Source organism: Onychostoma macrolepis, chromosome 17 (assembly GCF_012432095.1).
Source record: "Onychostoma macrolepis isolate SWU-2019 chromosome 17, ASM1243209v1, whole genome shotgun sequence".
Classification (NCBI taxonomy): domain Eukaryota; kingdom Metazoa; phylum Chordata; class Actinopteri; order Cypriniformes; family Cyprinidae; genus Onychostoma; species Onychostoma macrolepis.
The window spans coordinates 4,464,696-4,488,632 of record NC_081171.1 but is presented as its reverse complement, the minus strand read 5'-3'; the positions used below and the strand labels follow the sequence as shown (position 1 = coordinate 4,488,632).

The 23,937-nt window shown below is 36.6% G+C and overlaps 1 protein-coding gene and 1 pseudogene across 1 annotated transcript in view; both read left to right on the top strand.

Moving 5' to 3' along the window:
• LOC131523534 (NACHT, LRR and PYD domains-containing protein 3-like) overlaps positions 1 to 23,937 on the top strand; it is a 454,982-nt pseudogene that overhangs the window by 217,619 nt on the left and 213,426 nt on the right.
• Positions 7,842 to 23,937, top strand: part of syne1b (spectrin repeat containing, nuclear envelope 1b) — a 97,317-nt gene continuing 81,221 nt past the window's right edge. The window contains 14 exon segments of the mRNA XM_058749891.1: positions 7,842 to 8,059; positions 9,991 to 10,052; positions 15,419 to 15,514; positions 15,683 to 15,766; positions 17,421 to 17,513; positions 17,611 to 17,789; positions 17,921 to 18,117; positions 19,175 to 19,284; positions 19,527 to 19,574; positions 20,527 to 20,559; positions 20,761 to 20,868; positions 21,042 to 21,179; positions 22,202 to 22,366; positions 22,448 to 22,560. Of these exon segments, the coding sequence (XP_058605874.1) occupies positions 7,981 to 8,059; positions 9,991 to 10,052; positions 15,419 to 15,514; positions 15,683 to 15,766; positions 17,421 to 17,513; positions 17,611 to 17,789; positions 17,921 to 18,117; positions 19,175 to 19,284; positions 19,527 to 19,574; positions 20,527 to 20,559; positions 20,761 to 20,868; positions 21,042 to 21,179; positions 22,202 to 22,366; positions 22,448 to 22,560 (1,505 nt within the window). The 5' untranslated portion in view covers positions 7,842 to 7,980.

Sequence of the window (23,937 nt, the reverse complement as noted above, 5' to 3'; positions counted from 1 at the left end):
CTTGTTGTTCCCTGTATCACCGATAGGTGGCGGTAAAGGTCGCATGAAGTAACACGGCCTTGCAACATTGTTTATAGGTTTCCATAGCAACCCGACTAACAGAGCTTCACCATCATCACATGAGACACAAGAGCCCTGCGGGAAAGGAAGCGTCATCTGCTCACGGTAATACACACTACAAATGAACAACTTTACAAAACGAAAGAATATGTATTCTCATAAATCAGGGCTGGTTCTTGGAAATTTGCGCAGTAGATTTCCTGTGTAATCTGTAAGCATGCTTTTGACTGCAGATATATATCTTGTTGCTGAGTTTCTGTTGTCTTCACTTAGTTACGTGCATACGTTTGGCTGATTAATATCCATGCAAATCTATCATGCATTTCATGTGCAATACACAATGTAAGATGAAATGTTATCCCTGGTGGGCAAGCACTTCTTTTAATTTTTAATTAGCTCCTATAACTAAAGTTATTTTTCATATAATAGTAATCAGTCAGCAAGTCCATAGATTATTATTATTATTATTATTATTAGACTGAAAAATAAATAAATACAGCAACTTTAGTGAAGTAAAAGGGGTGTAGTCTATGTGCAAACATGCATGTTCAGCATGACTACAGTGTGCATACAGTACATAGAAACACAATGAATGTTAAAGAACTATAAAAAATGAAAATGTGCAGTTTTCTGTTTGAGCTGCTGACTCTTAAAAATAACTTTTGTTTGTGCTTCAGTATCATTCATCAACAAATTTGCATGCTTAAAGGGACAGTTCACGCAAAAATGAAAATTTTGTCATCATTTATTCACCCTCATACCTGTTTGACTTTATTTCTTCTTTGGCAGTGTTGTAATTGTTAACTAATTCCAAAAATATTTTTTAGTAATAGAATTATAGCTGAAATAAAATCTAAATATTAGATGAAAAACTTAAATGAAAATGAGAAATGTTTCTTTGGCAGCTAACTGGAAGAAGTTAAGGTACTAAAATTGCTAAATCCGAGTTTGTTTGTGCAACCGTATTGATTTAGTCATAATGAATGACTAAAACTGGCTTAAGTTCAATTTAATAGTTTATATGTCACCTCATCAAAGTATTTTGTACAATGTGATTTTGTTCTGACACCCTTGCTGTTACTTTTCTTTCTCGGTTCCCTGACTGTAGATAGAAGAGGACTTCTGATTGGTCGACTGCTTGGGCGAGCACCTATATGAAACCTGCTTTTCTATTGGGCCACATCAAGTTGCTGGAGTTCCTGCATCAGAGTGAGTGAGAGAGAGAGAGAGAGGCAGCAAGAGGAAGAGAGAGTTGTAGGAGTGGCAGATGGGGATGCCCCTTAAGAAAGTAGTGCAGTATCTGCTGTGTACCGTGCCGACTGCATGAGTGATCCGGTGTCAGAGGAGCACAGGACTGTAGAGAGGGACCATGGCTTCCCTCAGCCCTTTCGGACGGTCCAGCAAGGACATTATGAATGTGATGCAGAGGCTGCAAGGTAGGTGATGCTGTATTCTGTTCTTTACCTCCCACAATTGTCCTCTGGCTCTATGAGTCAGGAGGAATTTTGCTGATTCAGTGCCTTCACACCAAGAGTTTGCCAGATGCCCCTTGTTGCACAAATGCACCATATTTGACAGCACAGGAATTTACCCACTTGAGAAATCAATATTGATGCTTTATATAATGGCTGTGCGTGTCCGTCCATTTATCTTTGAACTAATGTTGACAATCATATGCAGCTCATGTTACTCTTATGGCAGTGTTGCAAACACAGAAATGTCCTGAGGGAATCGTGTACTTTCATTATGATGGCTTACGGACGCCTTGGTTTATCAGCTGATGGTTCAAATTGACAGGTTGTGTGCTGCAGTGCTTGAGGAAAGGTTGTTTCTCTCCCCTTTTAAACAGGAATAGAGGATCTATTTGTGTCGTAATGTTTTCTGTGCATTTTTTGACCTAATTTTGTCCGCTCGTTGATGAAATAAATAGGTAATTTAGTTAAAATAGCACAGAAGCCATGTAATCTAACTACAAAGAGCTGTATTGTTAAATTGCCCTAGTAATGTTTTCTCTCTTTTTTTTTTTTCCGCAAAGAAAATTAATAAAAGAATCTTTGGGGATTAGATTTGTGTTTAAAATAGTTTAGCCTGTGAAGGTCATCATTGTTTTTTCTTACAGGAAGTTGTCCTTGACAAAGGCCCTTTTCTAAGACTTGTGTTGCCATGGAGAGAATAGTTTCGTTTGACCTTTCTTACTTGGATGATATTTATATTCTTTATGATAAGGTTAAGTTTACTGGAGCACTCGGTGCATGTGTTAAGAAATAATGCTGCATTTTTGGAGGACGGAAAATATAAAACCACCCAAAAGAAAAACATAGAAGCAATGATTGCCCTTCTGGGAGTGAGTGATGACGTGGTGATGCAGGGTCATGCTGATAGGAAAATGTTTCTATAATCCACCTGTTTTTTGCTGGGAAGCTTCAATATTATCCATCACCCAAATTCATATGTTTAAAAGGACAGTTCACCCAAAAATGAATATTCTGTCATCATTTCATCTTCATGTCTGTATGGCTTTATTTCTTCTGTGGTAGTGGTGTTATTGTAAACTAAATCTTGAGCTATTGAAATAAAGCTGAAATAACATAAAATATAAATATTAGATGAGAAATTTAAACTTTAAAAACTTAAATAAAAATGAGAAATGTTGATTTGGCAAATATCTAAAATAAGGTTAATGTAGTAAAATTACTAAAACTGAAATAAGAACAAAATGAAAGCTAATACATCTCAAGTCAAAATATTATTAAATACTATACTACTATATAAATAAAACCAGAAGAACACAGTTTGGTCTCTGGAATGCAAAATAAAATATTATATACAGTATATATTTTTTGGTCCATACAATTAAAGTCGTAGGGCTCCAGTATTCTTCAAAAGCCTTTACCATAAAAGTAAGTAAATGATGACAGAATTTAAATAAATTAATAATAGTAAATAAAATAATAGTATCACCGTTACTCTAACTTTAAAGTGTAAAAATCTACATTGTAATAAAACACCCAGACTGAGCGATATGCTCAGTGCCCATATTGTGTAGAGCTGGACAGGGACTCTATAGTAGGTGGTGTTTATGGGAACAGGTAGAACCTGACACCTCTTTGGAAGATGTCCTGTCCTTGGATGATGGAACAGATCGATATTTGGACTCCCTGGCTTTGCATGTCCATTCTTATTGACTGATGGCTGTTACTCAGTGTTGGCAGTGGACGGGGCAAGTCTATAAAAACTGGTCACAAATTAGCTGTATTTAGTCTTCTGCTTAGATTTAAAAAATGGTTTGATGGCAACCCGTTGGTCGAGCACAGTGAGACCTTTGAGAGTGTTAATCCCGTGACTAAGTGAAGGCAGATGCTTGTCTGTGGGCTTTCGTGGAAGAGTAATAACAGCATCAAGCTGGTACAATTTTCTGCTCAATAATTGATTTAAGAATGATTTCAACTGCTCTTACAGCAACAAACATCTTTTTAAACTTAATAACCAGGTCATGTCTGGGTAACACAATAATATACATAAGCAAGCAGGTGACTAAATCTGACATGAGATTAATTCAATAAAAAGTTCATTTTTATGTCATTCGATTCATTTAAAATAAATATGAAACAGGCCGAAACTCATTTGACTTATTTTGAGAGAAAACGTAGGATAGGACTTGATTGAAGGAATTGAAAAACAATATTTTGTCTTTAAAATAACATGCATTGATAAATGATGCACAATAAGACCAGGAAGGTGTTTTAAGACACTACATTGGCAACTTATATGTCAGGTTGACATTAAGATTTAATCTGTTTATGACTAATGGAGGTTTCGTTTTCACAGTAACATACAAAAACTCACAATCCTGTCCTTAAAAACTTGTGAAAAACACTCTTGATGAATAGTTAAAAATGATCAGGGGTGGAAGAGTGTGGCGCATGCAATTATTCAAAGCCTCTAATGCATTTCCTATGTAACCTGTAGAGGATATTGAACTACTTCCTTGTGGAGAATTCATGTTTATTTCTGATCACCATGGCAATGCCCAAATGCTCGTATAGTCTTCAAGACGAAACAAGAAATGTAAAATAAGGTGCAGAGAGGAACTTAGTATTCAAACACTTCAGGAAGGAAGTTACATATGCGTGATAACTCGTACTTCTGTTTTTACCGCCAAAATTTTAAGAGTCAGTCATGCATTTTCAGCTTTAGTGTAGGTGATCTTAAATTATGTCTGTTTAATTAGATGAAACACGTACCCAATTATCCCTCCCACATATAAAACTCAACACCTTAGCAATTCAATAGCAACACCCTGCTAAATTGGTGGTAAATGTTGCACCAGCATGCATTACTCACATTTAATGTAAAAATGATTTATAGTGCATGTTAAGTTTCTGTTGTGCAATTTGGTTTTGTTTGTAGTGTAGTAGATCTGGCATTTGATAGCAACACGGTAATTGTATATAAGGTGAATTCTGTTGAAATGTGTTCATGCATGTGGTCAAATATGTTTTTCACATCAGAAGAGATGTGTGCTAGTTAACATGGCACATCTACTGCGAATAAGGCAACGTGTGGTTTATGCGACAGAAGGTCTGTGGTTACTCTTTTCAGAGTAACTTCTTTTGGTTTCCCCCTCAGTGGTGGTGACTGGCGCATGCCTGTTTCAAGCGTGTGGTAAAACCGTTTGCCATCTTCCTTTCATTGGCACGAATGATTTTTATACAGCAGCCATTTCCTTTAGACACATATCAGATGAAATCTCTCCAACGACAAAGGATCTTGTTGTTTTACTAAGACAAAGTTTGCATAAGAAGGTTGTTGTCTTGATTAAATGATCAGTAACTGTTTCAATATATTGTTAAAACAATGAGAAAGGTGTTCACATGTTATGTCTACAGCAGTTAAATGCTCAACCTGATTCTGATTTAATGCTTTCTATCATTAAAGACACCACTATCAACAATGAACTGATTTCAGCTGAATAATGAGTTGCTTTTTAAAGCTGCATTACAGCAAAATCGAGATCTGTTTGCATCATTGAATCACTATTTTCTTGTTTATCACTGTAAAGCTGCTTTGAAACAATTTGTATTGTAAAAAGCGCTATATAAATAAAGGTGAGTTGTTTTGACTATCATCATTATTACACTGATCAAAATAGATGGTTGAATATAGATGCAGGCCATTTAATGTGGTCACAGAATGTTTTTAATAAGACACTAGATGGCACTATTTCAGTGTTTAATATTTTTTTCTAAATATCTTAAATTGATAATTTTTTGGGCCTAATGCACAAAATCAACATTTGCGATGTGTAGAGTATTGAAGACTGCACTCCATTCAACAGATGACAGCAACATCTGACCTGTTGCCTATGATATCATCTGCCCCGAGTTTGTGTTGAACGCACTCATTTAAATTTCAGATGCTCCACTCACTTGTATCTCTTATTTCTGTGTGTAGACTGAAAGTGACTGTACATTCATTAATACTTAATTAACTCTAATTCTTAACGCTGGGTGTGAGTGCAAGTGGGCAGTGCTACAAAAAGACCATCAATAAAGCTGCTTTTTTGATTATAGTGGGTATAATCCAGTTTGTCGTGTTGCAGCACTGGAATTGACTGTAGATGCTAAACACTAATGATCATCCATTGATTACTGATGGAGAACTGTTGGACTTTTGCAGATTTTATACTTAAAATCTGTATTGGATCCTGAAAGCTTTTACATTATTCTGTGACAATGTTTCAGCACTGGACAGCTCCTCTATCTATCTATCTATCTATCTATCTATCTGTCTGTCTGTCTGTCTGTCTGTCTGTCTGTCTATCTATCTATCTATCTATCTATCTATCTGTCTGTCTGTCTGTCTGTCTAAATGTGTATATATACAGTATATGTATGCTAGATATAATAAATAAAAATATATTTTCTCACCTTATTCTAATCCACACAATTTCAGGACTTTTAATTCGTTTTAAAGTTCCCTGAGCTTTAACCCTGTTAACTAATAGATACAAATCGTGACTCATTGGATGAGCATGTGATGGGAGTAGCACTTTTTTCACGGATTACATTATCTTCTGTGACTAAAACAGTTTGAGGTGCATTCCTCGATCTTTAACACAAAAGGCTTTTTGAGATATAAATACCTGAGCTGTGCCATGGTGAGTGAGAGAATTCCATTTAGAGAATGGATTTTTCCTTTAAGTGGATTTGTAAAAGAACAGTTATATTTTGTATATGCACTTATGTTTCAGTGCACGAAAACATGAGATTGAATTAAGTAATTTGATAAAGCGTGTTTTATTAAACAAGACAACACAAAGCAGTGGATGCCTGGAAGATCAAGACTTAACACTGGGGATGTCCGTTTCTGGTCTTAAGTCTGGTCTTATCTGGTCTTATAATTGCACAATTAAATATATATCAGGATGCAAATAAGTACGTTGTGTGGTGGATTGGGTTTGTGTGGAGCTCATGCTGTGGGTGATGGTCAGGAATAATAGAGTGATATAGTCACTGACTGCACCGTAGCAGGTGGCAGATGCTTTGCACTGGCTGTGACATAAATGATTCAATACTTTGAGTGCAGTTGGTTCCCAGTTGCCTTATAGCCATTTGCAAATAATGCATGTGTTATTTAGTATGATTGAATTTGTGATATGAATGACTTTTGCCATAGACACGTACAAAATTAAAAAGACTTTAAAGGATTTAAAGTCAACATGACTCCATAAATGTATGTCAGAATAAAACAGAATATTAAATGTGAAAATAGTGGAACTTGATTTTACTCATTTACTTCTGATGTACCGCCATTCAAAAGTGCAACAAGGCTGCATTTATTAGATCACATAGTAAAGCTGGTAAAAATAATGAAAAAAATATTACAATCCAAAAAACAATTTTGTATTTGAATATATTGTAAAATGTATTTTATTCCTGGGATGCAAAGCTGAATTTTCAGCATCATTACTCCAGTCTTCAGTGTCACATGATCCTTCAGAAATTATTCTAATATGCTGATTTGCTGCTCAAGAAATATTTCTTATTATTTTCAATGTTAAAAACATTTGTGCCGCTGCATAATAAATGCTGTAAGATAAATTATGGTCCAAAGTTTAATACTAGCCTAAGTGTTTGTCGTTTGTTCAAATCACTAATATGAATCAATATAATAATTTGTGCCTCATTAAACACCCGTAATAATGTTTAATTAATAAATTGCACACAATAAGACCAGAAACATGTATTAACATCTTTTTATGTGTCATTGTAAAGACAAAAAATCCACACGCAAACACATTCAAACCCAGAGTAATTGTGTCATGTCATAAGTCCTTTGTTGTATAGCATTCTGGACTGCAATGAATCTGATTATTTGTTAAGCCATTCCTGCATTAGGTTGTCTGCAGTGCTTGTAGTGGAGGCCCAGTGGAGTTCAAGCTGTGTAGCACAAGTACTGACCCCCACCCACCCATATAAATCAGGATAACACCAGCTGCCCGGTGACATCACAGCCCCCCCGCGTGCTGATTGGCTGATCAATGCCATAGCCGGTTAGTATGGCTGCAGCTGTGGGATGCTGCTAGAACAAGAACAGACCTGAACGGAGCATCCACACCAGCACGACTCCCCAGCTCCACCAACAACAGGAAGTCGCCAGGCTCATAAAAACTGCCCTCGATTAGCAGCCTATCCACAGCGGAGGAGAGAGAGGGAGAGGGAGAGAGACAACAAGAGGAGGGGGAGGTTTCATCCTCCAGCGCTCAGTCGCGCTGTGTTTTCACACGGAAAGCTCCTCCGCCTGCTCTGTTCTGCTTCCCGGAGGAAATAAAGGATAGCTGATCTGGTTTTCCTCCCTGGATGACACTTGCGCACTTTCACACATGAAGGACACAAAGAAACGAATGCAGGGCGCACAATGGCTCACTTTAAGGACGTAGCCATGAAAAAGACCACGTCTCTGAATCTGGTGACGGGATTCTTTCAGTATCTCCGCGGTAAGTGGGACATTGATGTCTCCTTTCATCCGACTGGAGTGTGGGAGCCTATAGCTCAGATTTACATGTAGCCTGTGCTCCACTGAATGTAGGTGAAACAGATGCATGATCCAGATATGCAGTGACACGTCTCTGGGTCATATGGCTCACTAGACATTATTGGCCAGCTGAGGTCTTCCTCGTCTTCCTCCTCGGGAGAGGTAATCACCGTGCTGGCACGGGTAACGGCTGCACACGAGTGCTAATGCGAACCTCTTTACAGCTGCGCATGTTGGATTATGACGGCTGTGGTGTGCTTAAGGCTGCACCGGCATGCCATGTGTGCTACAGTACATGGATGCTTCCTAAACATGCCGCGTGCATTGCATTAGTACATGCATGCAAACATAGGATGTTGTCTGTTGTGAAAATCGCTGATCTGTCTGAGCCCATCATGCATAAATATGTCTGGTGGGTGTTTGTTGGTGACCTGAATGACCTTATCTGTGTCTAAAAATGCTCTGCTTAACAGATGTCACACAAACTTCCATTCCTGCTGTTTGTGAAGTCAAGCATCTCTAGTACTATTGCTCATACTTAGGGTTGATGATTTGAACAGAATTAAATAGTTGCAGTGTTAAACTTTTTCACCTTGCAAACAATAAAAAATCAGAAGAATATTATAGAAACCTAGCAACACCATAGGAACCACTCAGAACATGTTTAGAACTGTGTAGCAATGGCCTGGCAACCACGTAGAACAACTTTGCAACCACATAGCAACACCCTGGCAGCCATCCAGAACACACTAATAACTACACAGCAAATCCCTGGAAACCACACAGAATATCTAGCATCTTCATAGCAATGCATCGCAACAGCCTGGCAACCATATGGCAACACCCTGGTAACCATTTAGAACACTTTTGCAACTGCATGGCAACATCCTCGCTAGCACTCCAAACACCTTTGCAGCCACTTTTCACTGCCCTTGCAACCACATAGAATATTCTAGCAGCCACAGAGCAACATCCTAGCAACCACTCAGAACATCTTTATGGCTGCATAGAAACCTCCTGACAACCATGTAGAGTACCTTTGCAGCTGCACAGCATCCACTCAAAATACCTTTCCTAGAAACCGCATAGCAACACCCTGGCGACCACATAGAACATCCTAACAACTCCATAGCAATGCCATAACAACCACTCAGAACATGTTTATGGCTGCATTGCAAAGGCCAGGCAACCACACAAAATTCCATTGCAACTGCTTAGCAACATCCTGGCAACCACCCAGAACACACTAGTAACCACATGGCAACACCCTGGCAACTACATAGTACATTCTAGCATAACAGTGCCATGACAACCATTTAGAATATCTTTGTTAGCATGTAACACCCTGACAACCACCAGAACACTTTTGCAGACTATTTTCAACGCAAATCCATAGTGACAGCCTTGCAACCGCTGAGAACGTCCTAACAACTGCACAGCAACGCTTTTACAACCACCCTGTGACTTTTGCATTTCTTTAATTTTCTTAGCTAAATAATGTGCTCAAGAGCTTGTGGTTTGCACATACATGAAAATGATGAGCATATCTGTGTGTTTCTGTTTAAAATCTGCATTTATGTTGTTTATGCTGAGTATATATGTAATAATGGGAATATTGGCACATGTTTCTGATGTTTTTGCTCCTGCCACGTATGGACTCTCAGCTCTCCTGTGCTGGTGAATATCTCCTCTCTAGCTTTCAATGTAGACTTACAGTAATGAAAATGTACAGTATTCAGTAGTAATCCTCAGAATTATAAGAAAATAGCCAGGTGAGTCATGATGACTGTGATGCAGAATGAAGAAGAAATGAAAGCGTAATACCTCACTGGATATTGAAGAGTAAATCATATCTGCTCACTGATGTGGTTATCGTGTTTCTGTCTTTTGCAGATGAACAAGAGGCGGTGCAGAAAAGAACTTTCACAAAGTGGATTAACTCACACTTGGCCAAGGTAAGGTTTTTTTTGTTTTTTTTCATCTATATGCCACAACATTTAGCTTGTAGTACTATTTACACTGGATTACAGTACAACAACAATAGTGACCCAATGCACTTTGGACACTTTTAAAAATGCTTGTTTGTTATGGCGTTATATAACAAAATATCACATGTCTTCTGTGTTGAAATACTGCACAAATGTTGCTTTAATTTTTCTGAGCAGTTTTTTGCTATGAGTTTTAATCAACTGGAGTAAATCTGTGAAGTTTTTCTCAGATTGACAACTGCAATCTTTATTTTAAACAGTAGCCACACCACCCTTCAAAAGTTTGGTGTCAGTAAGATTTTTTGTTGTTGTTGTTGAAAGAAATTAATACTTTTATTCAGTAAGGATGCATTAAAATGATCAAAAGTTCTTGAACTGAAGACTGAAGTAGTTATTTTAAATTGTAATAATATTTCATAATATTACTGTTTTTACTGTATATTTAATCTAAGCATTGGTGTTTTTTTTTTTTTTTTTTTCAAAAACGGTAAAAAAAAATCTTATTATCTCCAAACTTTTGAACGGTAGTGTAATCATGTAAAACACAGCAAACTTGTTTTCGCTTAAAAAAATTATGCATATTCTATCTTTCTTTAAACTAAATGATATTTTTTTTAATGACATTTAGACACTTTTTAACTGTGGCTTAAGTGCTTTTTGCTACTACATATCATGACAGACAATCACTAACTGAGTATATAATGCTAGACAGTCGATGTTACTCTGAGGAAATACACCAGCGTCTTAAGCAGTGATGGCTGTGTGTTACCGTTCTCCTGTCTTCCTGACCCATCATCCGTGAACAGTGAATGGTCCATGTGATTTGCTTTGTAGCCTAATAATGTCATAATGACTCTAAAGGGCAAATGTCTGTGTAACCGAGTAAAGCTCAGATGATTAAAGGCTGTGCAGGACAGTAAACAGTGAGTGAGGGGGTGTAATGCTATAATACTCTAATAAAAAACCATGAAGAGCGCTGTTTGTGCTGTGTGCTTTGAGAATGAATGCTGTGTTGTGATGGCGTCCCACTGCCATGGCATGAGTGGGTGATCTTGTGTTAGTAGGCTGAGCATTAAAAAATCTCTGAAAATGTGCTCTGAATTTATGAAATGAAGTTGTGATATGTGAGAGGTGTGGAAGCCAAACATGATTTGGTAAATTATAATTATGGCAAAAAAAAGTTGAAATTTACATAAAAAGTCATAATTATGATGTAAAACACTGACTTTTTTATTTTTATTTTTCAATTGCAGAATTATGCCATAAGTTGAAATTGACGTAAAAAGTCATAATTATGATGCAAAACATTGACATTTTGAGATGATTATGGCAAAAAAACAATTCCATAATTATGAGGTTTTTATCTAATAATTCTGACTTTTTATCTCATAATTTTGACCAATGTCATAATTAAGACATAAGTCATAATATAAAAATACTTGTATGCTGTATATTTTGGGATGTACTTATGACTTCAGAAAGGTTGAGGATGAACATTTTACAGTTTACAGACATTTCCACAATAAAGTACTGACTTTTTATCTCATAAGTTTGACTGTTTTATGTCACAATTATTACTTTATACCTCTTAATTTTGACTTTTTAAAATATATTTTGGGATGTACTTATGCATTCAGAAAGGTTGAGGATGAACTTTTTACAGTTTAATTTGGCATTTCCACAAATACTGACTTTTTATCTCATAATTTCACTTTTTTATGTTACAATTATGATTTTACATCTCATAATTTTTACTTTTTTGTCTGAATTTTAACCAATGTCATAATTATCACAAGTCATCATAAATTTTTTTTAAAATAGATATTAGAATATAATTATGCCTTCAGAAAGGCTGAATGTTTTAGAAATTTGACTTATGTCATTAATATTAACTTTTTATCTCGTAGTATTGACTTGTCAGAATTATGATTTTATATCTCATAATTTAGACTTATCTCATAATTATGATTTACCAAAGTGTTTTATTTTTTATTTTTATGTGGCTTTCATATATTTTTTTCATATATATTTATGTATATGTCTGTGTGTGTGTATGTATGTCCGTTATATTTATGACATATAATGAAATAGTAATTTATTTTGACCTCAGGGGAAAAAAAAAATAAACGACTAAAACTGTGTGATATAGGCCTAACCTTTTTTAGGAAACATGCAGGTCTTTTTGTATGACCTGTCACTTTTGAATCTCTGTGTAATGGAGTTTCTTCAGAATCCGCTGTGTTGACATGTTGTGTCTTGTGCTAAAGTAGCGGCAGGGGACAGACGTTTAAGCTGTGTCTGTCAGGTGAAAGTGCTTTAACTGGGCTGAGACTATCTGTCAGATTACGTTAAGTTGAATGTTTTTGGGATATTTCCCCTGTACGCAGCTTGCGTTATGTGGAAATGCAGATTGAATCTCTGTTCGTGGAGACAAGGGTAATTCTGGGAAGTTTTGGACACTGTAGGTATGTGCAGATGGCCGTCGAGAGGGGCTGGAACAATTCTCAGTGGGAAGAAACATGTTTCGCTCCTGAGGTTTTTGAAGTGTGTGCCCGCTGATTTCAGATACTGTGATTAAGAGTCAACAACAGAATATTCAAGATACAATCAGTCAGGACCTGGTCAGCATTTCATGGGTGCACTTTACATTTTGAAAAAGCGATTCATTTGGAAAAAGTAGTTCATTTCCATTTCCATAATGTGACTTATTTCTGAGTGAAATTGTATAAATACAAATACATTTTTCAGTAATCAATTGTTCACTATACAAAATCAGAATAACTTTATGATCATCCTCTACACTGTAAAAATGTTTAATTTTTGAATTTGTAAATAAAACTCTTAGATTAAAGGTTTATTAGATTATTAGAGTACATTTTACAAGAAAATACTATTTTAAGAAAATGCTGTTTTCCAAGTTATAAATTTCATATTTACTTACCATTTCTTTGCATTTATTTGTGAAATTTACTAGCAATTCTGAGAAAATTGTTTATTTGCCATTTTTTCCCCATTGTACTGACAAACATAACACAGAAAAAAAGGAAGTTGACATTATTCTTTAAAAAATTAGAAATGATGACAGTAAGAAAAGTTATGATTTCTGGAATAGTAATTTTTTTTTATAGGGGATACTTAACCTGATACATAACTAAAAAGACAAAGTGTGCATTTGCTAATGCAGTGAAAAGAAGAAACAGGCCAAAAAACATGCTCTTAAAGAAATAGAAAGAGAAAGCATTTGAAAATAGAAGGAAGTCACTATACATTTGTTGATGTGGTAAGAAAATGCTTGAATAGCACATGGTATATGATGACATCAGCTATTCATTGTTAAAGTCACATGGTTTTGTATAATGACCCACATGCTGAAGTGGAGCTGTTGTGAGTGTTGTTGCTCCTCCCACTCGCCTCATTATGCGTGATTAGTTGCTTTGGTGACGGGGCACTTTGCAGTGCACAAAGAGAGGATAATCTGACACAAATGGTGGGTTTAAGTATTCCAGTCAGCACAGATTGCACTGAGGGGCCTTTTGTTCCACACAATCTGCTGCACAACACGACTATGAAAGTTTGAAGAATCCGAGTAAAGTGTGCTGCCAGTGGGTCCACTGCAGTGAAGCAGCGTCCGTACTGAAAGCACACGCTCAGTGCATACTAACTGAGCCGCAGTATATGCTTTATGAGTCTGCAGATGCCTGCTATACTTCCGGATTTCCTCGCTGTCTGTGTGTGTGTGCTGGTTGGCCTGTCTGTCCAGCTATTTTTTCTGTTGTTTTATTGAGTATTTTTGCATTTGTTCCATAGAAATAAATCTAGATTTACATGTCTTGCTTCCTGTATTTTTTTTAGTTTTATCAATAGTCAGCATGACCAAAGCAAATGTTTTTGCACTTCACTTATGAAGCTTTTGCATGATGGAAAATTCTGTCTATTTTGGTTTGACCTCTGACACGTCTGTTATCTTTTCCTATTGTGTCCATTTCCTTTAAAATTTTAAAGTGCATTTGCACCTTTTTTGATGTTTGTACAGGAGCAGCTGAGCTGAGATTTTTAAAATAAACTCAGACCTGCATCATGTACTGCATTCTAGTGATAGTCCTTGCAAACATGGTACAGTAGCTTTACAATGATGCAAGCGTCAGATTGTAGTGCTACAGTACATTGATACAGTACTATTCAAAGGCTTAGGGTCAGTTTTTTTTTTAATGATTCTTATTCTCAGCAAGACTGCATTTATTTGATTAAAAGTACATTAAAAATGGTAGTATTGGAAAATATCATTACAATTGAAAGTAGCATTGAATATATTTTAAAATGCCATTTATTCCTGTGATGCAAAGCTGAATTATCAGCATCATTACTCCAGTCTTAGTCTCTATTATGTTGTTATTTTTATTATGTTGAAAACAGTTGTGCTGCCTTTTTTTTCTAGGATTGTTTGATAAATACTGTAGAATTTAGAAATAGAAACCTTTTGTTACATTATAAATGTGTTTACTTTAAATTGAATGTGTGCTTGCTGAATGAAAGTAATAATTTCTTTAAAAAAAATCTTACTGGCATCAAACTGAACGATCACCATATTTATATAAAAAAAGCATTTATATTGCCTTTGTCTATTTCCCTGTGAATATGTCACTGCTTCACCATGAAAAATAAATTTGCATTTCATTAGAGTTTCATCTGCCTGCACAGATTGTAGTTTCAGTCTTTCTGTGATCGCAAGTTTGAATGCTGCGTTCTGGTTGAAGTGTGATGTGAGATGGAGAAATTAGGCGAGGAGTGATGATCATGAAATTTCGAAGAGATAAAGACCCCTCATAAACTGACACTTCACTAATGCTTGTTAAAACATTGCAATATGAACCTAACATCTCTTCAATTGAGTTGAGCTGCTACCCACAACAATGTTATAGCTCTGAACTCTTACTGTATATTAATTATTCATTAAATTGCATGATTTTTTATTCCTCCAAACACATTTTTAGACAAACATCTGCAGTAAACATAAGTGAGAACTTGTTATACTTCATGTATCCCAAACTATGAAAGAGCATTTTCTGAGCCAGAAACTTAAATTCCTCTGGGAATGAAGAAAGGAATTTCAGATGACCTAAAAGCATGTATATGTATTTATTCAGCAGATGATCTATTCTAAAGCAACTTATAAGGTAGAAGAAAAATGAAGTGGAATGAGAATAATAAAGTAGAAGAAACTAGTCAGAGCAGCACAAGAGCAGAAGCATCCAACGCATTTGTAATCAAAGCACTATAGGGCGTTCATTAAGTTCACCGTTTATTTATTCCTCTTCTTTTCTGTCCTTTCCCAGCACAAACCTCCTTTTGAAGTCAACGACCTCTTTGAGGACATCAAGGATGGGGTGAAACTGCTGGCTCTGTTAGAGGTGCTGTCTGGACAGAGATTAGTAAGTGTTTCTGTGATGCAATATCTGCAGATTATCTCTCTGTGAAACCTCTGCATTGAGCGCAGCAGCTGCTGGTGTGACAAAGACTGTTTAATGCCAAAATGATGGGCTTGATAGAGTCCTTCCTTTCATTTCCACTCCTGATAAACCCCTCGTATTTTCCTGCAGCCATGCGAACAGGGCCGCCAACTCAAAAGGATCCACTGGGTGTCCAACATCGGCACAGCTCTTAAGTTCCTGGAGGGAAGGAAGGTAGGTTATCTCATCTGTCTTAATTATATGGTGATATTCTGTATAACACTCCTAGCTGGGTCATTCCTGTTCTGCAGTACCTTTTAAAGTCAAGCTTTTAAAAACGAATATATACTTGCACTATCATTTAAGGAAGTCTTTATAGAAATGGTCATAGCAGACTGTCAGAAATATGCTCTGGTTAAGATCAGGCAAGGACAAGAAATGAACAGGATGGAAGTTGAAGCTAAAGTTAGTCATTGCACAGAGAGCTTACATGAGGACATCAACTTGAAAAATGAGCTTTCATATTTTCCCATTTTTTGAAATATCAAACTAATTGGGTAATTTGATCAATTACCATATATTTTTTAGAGTGACACAAACCAACAACACAGAATTCAATAAATCCATCGATAACACTTGCTTTTGTTTTTCCACCAAACATGATGTCACTTCCATGTCGTTAAAGAAATAGGGATTTTTATACAATACATTATATGGAAGAAAAACAATTACAATAATGTATTATTTTTATATTTAATAGATATTATATAAATAATAGAAAAAACTAATATGATTTCAGTTATATAAAACTATTTTTTTTATGCTTGACAACTGTGCATTTATTTGATTAAAAATACAGTAGAAGTAATATGTAAAATATTACTTATGTGTTTTCTATTTTTATATATTGTAAAATGTATATTGTAATTTATTCTTGTGATGTAAAGCTGAATTTTCAGCATCATTACTCTTTCAGAAATCATTCTAATATGCTGATTTGCTGTTCAATAAACATTTCTTATTATTATCAATGTTGAAAATAGTTGTGCTGCTTAATATTTTTGTTGAAACCATGATATATGATTCTTTAATGAATAGAAAGTTCAAAAGAACAGCTTTTATTTAGAGATAGAAATCTTTACTGTCACTTTTGATCAGTTTAATGCATTCTCACTCAATAAAAGTATCCCCCCCCCCATTTTTTTTTTTTACTGATGCTAAATGAACTGCACAGTAAGAATGATCCAGCCATATCTGTAGTCTTATCTGATCATTGAATATGTTCATATGTCCCAGTCTGGCATCATACTTCATTTCTAACTGTGTGCTCTCTCTTAACATGTCTTGTCTCAGTCTGTGTACCGAGGTTCTCCGGTCAGTACTTCTCCTAGTCACAGTTCTCACAAACACCTCCTCTTGTTACGCATATCTGCATTTGATAATGCGTACCATATGCAGCGAGCAGCTCCATTATTTACTGATCTCTGCTGTAGCTGCTGCTGGCTGAAAGAGCTGCAATTATTTTTAGAAAGCTTGTTTTTTTTCTACAGCATCTCTTGTGATGTCCGTGACTGGCTGACCTTGAGCAAATTGCTTTTTTCCTATTCACTCACATGTTTCTCATATACTCGTGCATTCATATTTGCTTATTCCCTAAGAAGTGAATATGTCCGACTACTTCATTTTATTCAAGTCGACATGAAATCAAAATGGACCCTGTTTACTTTCTTAATGCACGTTCTTGGTGTTATTCTGCACGATTTATCAGCCGATAGTGCTGGTTTAGACTGGCTTGTTTGAACTGACCTCAGATCTGTGGATAATATGTCTATTCATTGATGATTTAGTCATTTAACACTTTCTAACATGAGCGATATTTATTTTTCAGATCAAACTAGTCAATATCAATGCCACTGACATTGCTGATGGACGCCCGTCCATTGTCTTGGGGCTGATGTGGACCATTATCCTCTATTTCCAGGTAATGTTTGCCAATTATGCAAAACTGTCATTATGGAAAACTGTCATAGGTCTGTGTGTATTTGGGTTGTAAGGATCTGTCCCCGGAACTTTTGCAGATTGAGGAGTTGACCAGTAATCTTACAGCCCTTCAGGCTTTATCCGGCAGTGCATCTTCGGTGGACAGCATGGCCAGCTCGGAAACGGGAAGCCCACCTATGAAACGCAAAGTGATGACAAAGTTTCAGGGCAATGCCAAAAAAGCCCTGCTCAGATGGGTCCAAAGCACAGCAACCAAGTAAACACGAGCTCTATTGAGGCTTTATACTTATCATTTAAAATTGATATGTCAACCAACGAGAATTGTGTATAAAAACCAGCCTAATTTGTCAATAAGTCTTCTAATGAGATGTTATTTGTTCTCTCAAGGCGTCTTGGGATTGAAGTTAAAGACTTTGGTCCTAGTTGGCGCAGTGGTGTGGCCTTCCATTCTGTTATTCATGCCATTCGGCCAGACCTTGTGGACATGGACATCGTGAGAAAAAGAAGTAATCGCGAGAACCTGGAAGAGGCCTTCAGCGTGGCAGAGAACGAACTGGGAATACCACGTTTACTAGATCCAGAAGGTACTGCTATGACTACATTTCTCCAAAATCTCTCCAATTTCCCCTGAATGTCAACTTACAAAATAGCACCATGGTATTACCGTGGTTTTTGGACATGGGAATACCATGTTTTGTTGACATGTACAATGCCATAATTTTAAATGACCTTGGATTACTATGCATATACCATGGTATATTAAATATGGGAATCATTCAGTACTATTATATAGTTAACTAAAGCTAAAACCATAAAAACATCTGCGTTACTTGAAAAAATGCTTACTGAAGAGTGAAAACATCAACTGAAGTAAAATTTAAAATAAAAATAAAAAATTCAGATGGCTGCCAAGGCAAAAATTCTCATTTTCGTTTAGTTGAACTAAAACTGAAAAAAAAAAAAAAAAAAAATACAAATATATTTAAAGAAAAAAAAAAAAAATTACAAAAACACAACAAAATTAATCAAATTACTAAAATAAATTTTTTTAATGAAAACAGAAATGATATAATAACGTTTTAAAAAGCATTTCAAATATTCCTAAAAAACTGTAATAATATAATAATAGTAATAGTCTAGTATAGTATGTGGTATAGTATAGTTTATGGTATAACCTTCTGATACCATGAATGTACTGCCAACACTAATGTTGTGTGGCTAATAATGTAGATTCAGTCAATGATCTGTTGTGCTTTTGAAGAGCCACTCATTTGTTTTGAGTTTGATGTGAATAGACACTCCTTAATTATACTGGAGATCCACCATTATCAAGCCTCATTGTAGACAGACGCTGTTATAGTTTGTAGGTCGTGCTGCTATTCAAGCATGACATCAGGCCAGATCAGATAGAGACTAGCATGACATCATGATGTGATCTGGCAGAAGCCCTTTGATGAGGCTATAAAAAGCCTTATTTGGCTCTTCAGGTCAGTGGATCATCTAATATGACAGTCACCTGATGCTGCACTGTAACACTCAAACAAAAACTAAACGCATGCATTGATACATAAACAGCACAATGGTAATATCTCAAGGATTTCCACTTGTGGGGTTCAAACCTATAACTCTGTTTTATTGCAGATGTGGATGTGGACAAGCCTGATGAGAAATCCATAATGACATACGTAGCTCAGTTCCTGAAGCACTACCCAGATCCCCACCAGTCCGAGACAGATGGACAGCAAGAGGAGGTACGCTTTAGTGCTTATGCTCATGTATAAGCTAAAAATACACTGCTGCTAGCTGCTAGCTGTTGTTATTTAATGCAGTCACTGCTGTAGTGCTTCCTCATCAGTCACTAACAATTACTGTAGTCCATCACAATGTGGAATCCATTCAGGAATCATTTTACTCTAGAATCACGCCCATAGTGCATTGCTCTGTGTGCTCACTCTGTCTCTCTGTGTGTATCACTCGCCATACGCATTCGTAGCTGGTTCGTTCCATTCCTACATTCGCTCTCTCTATCCCAGCTCTACAGGTAAGAGTCGATTATGTCTCATCTGCATGAGGTTCATTTAGTGTATGGGACATTCTCAAGAAACGATGCCATATGTGCTAGAAAAGCTTAGGAAACATTATTACAACGTAGTTACCGTAACTTAGTAAATTACAGAAACATAGATATGCTTATAATAAAATATAATGGATAATTGATCATATAAATACTTGAGTAATTATCAATAAATCACACTGTATAATTAAAAATAATATTAATAACCCCATGATACTGCTCATACAAATACTGTGCATTTGTTTAAAACATGTTACATTTAAAATGATTTGGGGTTAAATATCTGTGTATATCATTTATAATAATATTTATATTAAATAAGTTTTAGTCAGAAAACATCATTGCACACACATTTTTAACTTTTTAAAATGTATTTTTTGTTAAAGGGAGAAATGCCACAGCATAAGAACAATAAAGTGCACGAGCAACAAATATTTTTATTTATACAAATAATTGATATTTACAAAATATAAACATTTGAAAAACTAGGCAGTGGAAGCATAATAGTTTTATTAAAAGTTATGGTAGATTTTTTTTTAATTATATACATTTATTTTAATTATAATATAATTAATTAATTCTATATAATTTTATCCTTTTTTAAATTCTTCTTAAAATAAAATGAAAAATAAGCGAATGTACTGTACATTGACAGATGAAAAGCAAACATTTCAAAATAAAAACAAACTATTTACAATTTTGTTTTGCGCTATACGCTTGACTACACTAAAATCTTGTTAATTATCCGAGTAGTAAGTTCTTCAGACACATATAGCAGACAAATGTCACCGTTTGCTGAGAATGGCCTGTCGGCGGTGGATACTCTCTGCTTGTTTTCTCTTTCTCTGGCTTTTATCTGGCTAACGTCTTGAATGTGTTGTGTTTGCATCTCTTGATGTGCCTTTGCTCTCCTGGACAGTATGACCCACAAGATATAGAGCTAATGCTTGAGGTATGTGTATATTAATACATAGGGTCATAACAGCTCTGTATTATGTGTAACAAACTACAAAATAGGGATTGGACTCTATCCTCTTTTTCATTGTTTCACACTGCTGTGTTACCTGCTTTGGGTTCTTGTTAAAAGGGTTTCTTGCTGAATACCTGCTAAGCGAGTGATAAAGCATTGTTTCTTTCTGTCTGATGTGCACAGCGAGAGGAACGCAAGGTGCTGAGGGAGGTGAAGATCTGGCTGGATCAGCTAGAGAGAGATATACTGCATGCACAGGGATCTGAAGAGAGTCTAACTGACAAATATCAGGTGAACAAGACAATTTTCCCTGATCTTTAGGCTGTTTTTGCTGCTTTTAAGATTTCAGTATGTAAATGAGCTCTGTTATGATTGGCTAAACTCTTTGCATTTGAAATGAGTTGTGAGTTTGCTATCAGGTCAGATGTAATTATTTCTCCTCCATCCTTCTTTTTTGACTGCAGGCTTTTAAGAGTTTCCGTGTGCAGTATGAGATGAGAAGCAAACAGATTGAGTCTCTCCTGCAGCCGGTACACAGGGACGGCAAACTCTCAGTGGACCAGGCCGTGGTCAAACAGGCCTGGGATCATGTCTCTGTCAGGGTACGTGCTTCACCAAATGTAATTAACGTGTTTGTTCACCCAAAAATTAAAACTCTGTCATCATTTTCTCAACTTATCTTGTTTCTTTTTCTATGGAATGTAAAAAGAGATGTTTCATGCTATTTTTTTGCAATGAAAATGAATAGACGACATTATGCACTGGAAATGACAGAAAAGCACCATAAGTAGTCCATACAGCTTGATAGCTTTGTGGGGAGCAGGTAGATATTCCTCGTCACTGCAGCTCTTGTACAGTATAATCACAAGTTTTGTCCATGATACTAAATGGCTTCATTGTTGTTGTGTGTGCCATATAACTCGTATATTAATTTTTCCATGTTTGAATATGTGGATGCACAAATGCATTTTTGAAGGCTGTGATAATCGTTTACAAAAATGTTTTACAAATACAGTAATCACGTAACTTGTCATCTCAAGATAAAAGTCATGAAAAGTCAATTAAGTATCCCTAAGAATCATATAAGTCATGATCTTTATTAAAATTAATATTTAAAAGTAACAAAATATATATACAGGTTTGTTAAATGGGTAAATATGTTACATAAATTCATTAACTGCATTAGGGACAAGGAGTTTTTGTGGACATTCTTATAGAACTTCTAGTGGATTCATTTAGGCAAACTAATACTTCAACTTAAGCTGGAGATTGTAAATATATTTGTCTTTTTTTGTACATCATTCCACTATTATGTTGATTATGTTTGAAAATAGATTTTACTTCAGAGTCCAACTCTGACCTGTTACTGCTGTGCTTCTCTAGCTGTCATTAGCTGTAATGAAGTGTGAATTGGAGCGTAGACCATGGATACAGGGTTCATTACTGAGGATAGAGGACAGACACACAGAGACGGTTTTGTTTAATGGAACAGAGAAGTCCACAGAGCGGACGCAGCAATCTGGCCAGACACTTGACAGCTTGAAGGGTCCTCACAGACAGCGAACGGCTTTCAAAACAGATCTCTCCTTTTGATATTTGCGATGCTTTTGTGTGGCTTGCGCAGCTCTTAGACTGGCACATCCATCTGGATAAGTCTTTGCCGGGCCCTCTGGGAGTGATCGGAGCCTGGCTGCATCGGGCAGAACTTTCCCTGAGAGAAGATATTCCCATTCAACAGGCCCACGAAGAGACGGCCAACATCATCCACAGAAAACTGGAACAGCACAAGGTAGGTGCAAGAACTTTTTTTTTCTTTCTTAAGGGAGTTGTGCTGCTAAAATTAAAAACAATGTCTCTGCTTTCTGTGCAGGAGGTTTTGAAGAATTTGGAAGGACACCGACAGACATTTCAACAGATTCACAGAGACCGATCAGTAAACGGCGTCCCGGTTCCACCAGAGCAGCTTCAGGACATGGCAGAAAGGTTAAATCTGATGCCCTTGAGTTTCATTTAGCTGTTTAAAGATGACATGAAATGGCATTTGCAATGCATTTAATGTATGTTATGTGATGTACAATCACATACATAACAATGACAATTTAAAGTAGTGAACAACTGTACTGTTTGTGCTATAGACTTGAATGGATGACGAACTTAGCCATATTTAGAGCCATCAAACGACTGACTTGAGACACCTAGCAACCATCCAGAACAACTTTTATCTAGACCACACCAGGCAACCACATAGCAACCACCCAGAGCACCCCAGACAATCACATACCAACACCTTAGCAACCACCCAGAACACCCTAGACAATCACATAGCAATACCCTAGCAACCACCCAGAATGCTTCAGGCAATCACATAGCAATGTCCTAGCGACCACCCAGAACACCCCAGACAGTCACATAGCAACACACTAGCAACCACCCAGAACACCCCAGACAATCACATATCAACACCCTGGCAACCACCCTGAACACTCTAGACAATCACATTATCAGCTCCCTGGCAACCACCCAGAATGTCCCAGACAATGACATAGCAACACCCTAGCAACCACCCACCACACCCCACATAACCTCATAGCAACACCCTAGCAACCACCCAGAACACTCCAGGCAACCACATAGCAACACCCTAGTAACCACCCAGAACATCCCAGGCAACCACGTTGCAACACCCTGACAACCACCCAGAACACCCCAGACAATCACATATCAACACCCTGGCAACCACCCAGAACACCCCAGACAATGACATAGCAACACCCTAGCAACCACCCACCACACCCCAGATAACCTCATAGCAACACCCTAGCAACCACCCAGAACACCCCAGACAATCACATATCAACACCCTGGCACCCACCCAACACACCCCAGACAACCTCATAGCAACACCCTAGCAACCACCCAGAACACCCCAGGCAACCACATAGCAACACCCTAGCAACCACCCAGAACTACTCAGGCGACCACATAGCAACACCCTAGCAAACACCCCTAGCAACCAAATAGTAATACCTTAGCAACCACCCAGAACAATCTAGCATCATTTCGGCGAGTTTGATTAAATGTAAAAATCTTACAATATTATTTTAATATTATTTTTCTGATGCATATGAATGTGAGTACCTTCATAGAAAAGAAAGTCTTTTCAGAGATTATTAAATTTTGAGGAGAACAAGCTAAAATTAATAAATCATGTAGAATAAGACCAGCAACATCTATTAATAGATTATTATTTTATATTAACTTTAATGTTGAAGTTATAGACTGTAATTATAGAAGCTACAAGCTCAAAATCCCAAATCCCTTGAGTTACTGTTACATATACTATTGTGTCATGTTTCCGCA